The sequence below is a fragment of the Dipteris shenzhenensis genome, chromosome 18 (genome assembly GCF_047967505.1).
Source record: "Dipteris shenzhenensis isolate YYH24624 ecotype China chromosome 18, Dip_SZ_1.0, whole genome shotgun sequence".
Classification (NCBI taxonomy): Eukaryota; Viridiplantae; Streptophyta; class Polypodiopsida; order Gleicheniales; family Dipteridaceae; genus Dipteris; species Dipteris shenzhenensis.
The window spans coordinates 49,169,633-49,173,517 of NC_141613.1; the positions used below are offsets into that span (position 1 = coordinate 49,169,633).

Genomic DNA, 3,885 nt, shown 5'->3' on the forward strand with positions numbered 1-3,885 from the left:
AAGCATTTTCTTAGAAGATTAATTCCAATATTGGTCCACTGAGATGAATGATGGTAGATCAGTGATGATGACTAGAGGGCATCAGTGTTTGAGAAGATGATTGAATGGGAATGATGTTAGAGGTCAATAGTCATCAAACAAGGACATAATTTTTTTTAATTATTTGAATGTTTGATCCTCCCGATATTCATCAGTGACTAGGGGGCAACAGTGTTTGAGAAGACAATTCAACGAGGATGATCTTAGAAATTAATAGTCAGCAAACAAGGACATCATTTTTTTAAATTCTTTGAATGTTTTATCCTCCCAATATTCATGTTGACATCTTCCAATTCATGTCCTCTTAAATTTTCATATGGACTCTCAAGATTAATGTTATAACTTAAAGCTCTCACAACTACCACCCTCTATTTAATAAGGCTGTCTTTGTTAGCAAGTAGTAAATAAGCTTGTGTAATCCTTCGGAAATATCATAATTTTTGGAGAAGAAGTGTGCCAACTCTTCCCCTACACAACTCTGTGGTTATGGCTAAATACAAAGTACTATGTGAAGAATACAAAGTGAGATGTGCTTAATGCAAATTGCTATGTGCTAAATTCAATATTTTAAAGATAAAACAAAAACAAATCCAAATCTTTGTTAATAAAACATATCCTTCGTTAAAAGAGCTACCTGTAGTTTTAGTGCCTCTTATTGTATTTAGCAGCACCATACATGGTAAGGAGGCGAACCATTGGTTGGATGCTTACCTCGTATAATTCTAAGGAGGTGAACCATTGGTTGGATGCTTATTAGATGGGCAACGACCTACGCAAGTCTGGGAGTGGGGATGGCACGTAAGGGAACAGCCAAGGACAAAACTGTTTCGAGCTTTTCCTGCATGTCCAGACGTTCAGGCACACGCCAATCAAAACAGTGTACCAGATTGGCTATGACGAGAGGGACGAGCACTAGAGCGAGTGGCATCCCTGGGCAACCGCGCCTCCCTGACCCGAAGGGCAGTAGCTCGAAGTGTTGCCCCCTCACATCCACTGCGCTTCCCACAAACCTCGACGGCACAAACTCCTCCGCTCTCTCCCACGTTGCCTCGTCCCTCCCTATCGCCCACATGTTTATGAACACACTCGTGCCTGCAGGGATCGCGTACCCCGCCGCTTCACACCTCTCCTGGGCTGTATGTGCCAGCGTTGTCGCCCCTGCTGGGTGCAGCCTTAACGTCTCCTTCACCACTGCTTGCAAATATGGTAGCTTCGGCAGATCGCTCTCCCGTAGCAGCCGCCTCTCCTCTCCCACCGCCTCATCCATTTCCTCCCGCACCTTCTTCAGCTCCTCCGGGTTCCGCAGCAGCTCCGCTACCGCCCATTCTACCGTGACGCTCGTCGTATCGACCCCGCCCGTGAACATCTCCTGGTATGACGATGATGAGAATTAGGTGCCCGCATCGCAAGAAAAAATTAACAAAGAATCCCCAACGACATACCCATACGTATAATTAATTTACCCAGACAACGGCCTTGATCGAATCCAGTGCCTGTGCGTCATGCCCTCCCGTCTTCTCCAACAACACGTCCACAAAATCCGGTGTCGACCTTCTTGCTGCATCACTCCTTAAACGCTCTTTTACGATCCTGCTCATGAAGTCGTCCAAGTGCTCATGAACTCGACGCATGCGACGCTTGGTCAGCAGGTCCAGCCATCCCAGCCAGGGGATGTAGTCTCCTATCAGTGTAGAAAGTAATACAGTATTGAACTCGTGCAACAGGTCGTGCAGCTCTCCGCCCGGGCCAGTTGCCCAGTCCACCAACGTTGTCGAGAAAGCTAGGCGAGACACGATATTGCCGGCCATCGTAGCCGCACATTTGCTCAGCTCGAGTACATATCCTTCGCCTTTACTAGCCTTGAGCTCTATATATTGTATCATACGAGCAACCTCCTCGTACCTCACATTTTCGCAGTCTTGAAGCCTTTTTTGAGAGAAAAGTTGCAAGCTGAAGAGCTTCCGGACCTCCCTCCAGTTGTGGCCGTAGGGTGCGAAAGCAATACTGTTCGCTTGTCCATACAGCAAAGCCTCAGGCATTCCTGAAACAGGACGATCGGAAAAGGATTTGTCGTGAGTCATCAAGAATTCCTTAGCGAGGGAAGAGGAGGATATGATCAGAGCCGGGAAAGAGCCTAGACGCAGGGAGAAGATAGGCCCGTATTGGCGGGAGAGATGAGTGTAGGTGCGATGAAGAGTGGCAGAGTTAGCTCCGAGGAGCTGGGGCAGGTTGCCGAGGATTGGCCAAGGTCGAGGGCCTGGGGGAAGCTTTGATTTGCGGGTTACAGACTGGTGAAATGAAAAAAAGACTAAGATGAGCAAGGTGGGGAGGAGAATTGCGGCTGCTAGTGTGAAGGCGCTCCACATGAGAGGAAGAAGCTCCATAGCTGTGCAGCTGGGGTTGTCTTGAGGTGGTGAGAATGGCTCAAGCGCTGGGTCTTTTATGGTCTTAGGGACATGCCAGGTGGCAACGCGGGAACATTTTCTTGCTTAAGCGCGTTTACAGTGAGGGAACATTTTCTTGCTTAAGCGTGTTTACAGTGATTGAGTGTTCAATTTTCAATGGCACGGAATGGTTGAGTGTTCAACTCGAGAGGGTCTTAGCTGCCCACGTTTGGGCAGACTGCATGATTTTAGGGGCCGATTGGGCCTGGCAGGTGGGCAAGCTAGTGGTATGTAAAGAGCCTAAGAAAATGGCGAGTGGCATCTACCAAGAGTGATTTTGTTATGCGTGACATGCGGCAATGCAAGGCATTTTTTCTCCATTTTTTGAATTCGAGCATTCAATGTTAAGTGTATCAACGAGTGAGCCATCTTAGAGGAGTTGGCACATTATGGATCACTTTTATTCCCAAGTTATTCCTCATTTGTTTGTGCATAGCTTAATGTTTTACACAAAGGCTTTTATTTTTTATTTTGAATTCACATTGGAGAGCACATTTCTTTCTAACCCTTTAAGCTTTTCCACACACTTGAGCCTTACCACTAAGCTATAAAGCACTATAATATGCCTATTGGAACCATGCAATTTACAAATGGCCTCTCCTTCCCTCCCCAATCTAGTGGCTCCTCCCTCTATAATGCCCCCATTTATTAAAGTCCCCCGCTCGATTAAGTGGCAAGCCTCCCCTCCCCCCTTTGTTCTTTTCCCCCTTTAGTTCAATCATGCACTTGCCCTCTTCTCTTTCACCCCCCCCCCCTTTATTCATTTTCCCATTTAGTTCAATCATGCTCTTGCCCTCTTCTCTTTCACCTGTGACCCCTCTTCTTTTCTCCAAAACTAATAGCCCCCCAACTAATAATACACTATCTATTAAAAAAATTCAGACTTGTGTAAAGTCTAATTTTAGAATTGTACAAAGAAAACTCTAAAAATGATGAATACTATACTCTAAAAAACTAAGTGCTTGTTGTGGTGAAGCTATCTTTCATAACAAAAATTATAGTAGCTATATAACCAAATACTTGCCATGAATACTATAATTTGTTTAATAATTAGGGGAAATATGGACTCAAAAAGGGCCTCTTGTATTAGGGGCTTAAAAATATGGATTAATCTCTTGGCCAATGAGGAGGCTCAAGAATTAAAAGAATGGAGGTTTTGTTCCTCCTCCTCATTGGTTGGAATGAAAGGTCCCCACCCCAAGTTACTCGTATTAGCAACGTACAAGGCCTTAGGAGAAATCTTGGCTTTTAGGGATGGTTGGATCATACCTCGGGGAGTTCACCTCACAAAATTTTAGTGTACCACATGCATCAAAAAGGAAGAGTATTTTAAAGTAACTTTTTGGAAAAATTTAATAGGATTACCATAGAACGAGGGGTTATTTAATTCAAATTTAGAAAA

The 3,885-nt window shown here is 44.9% G+C and overlaps 1 protein-coding gene across 1 annotated transcript; it reads right to left on the reverse strand.

Moving 5' to 3' along the window:
• Nucleotides 1-618: 618 nt before the first annotated feature.
• On the reverse strand, nucleotides 619-2,424 carry LOC147891354 (flavonoid 3'-monooxygenase CYP75B137-like). Its single transcript, XM_087390018.1, has 2 exons — nucleotides 1,503-2,424; nucleotides 619-1,408 (listed from the first exon to the last, which is right to left on the reverse strand). The coding sequence occupies exons 1-2, from the start codon at nucleotides 2,421-2,423 to the stop codon at nucleotides 809-811; spliced, it is 1,521 nt and encodes a 506-aa protein (XP_087246144.1). The 5' UTR covers nucleotide 2,424; the 3' UTR covers nucleotides 619-808.
• Nucleotides 2,425-3,885: the final 1,461 nt, after the last annotated feature.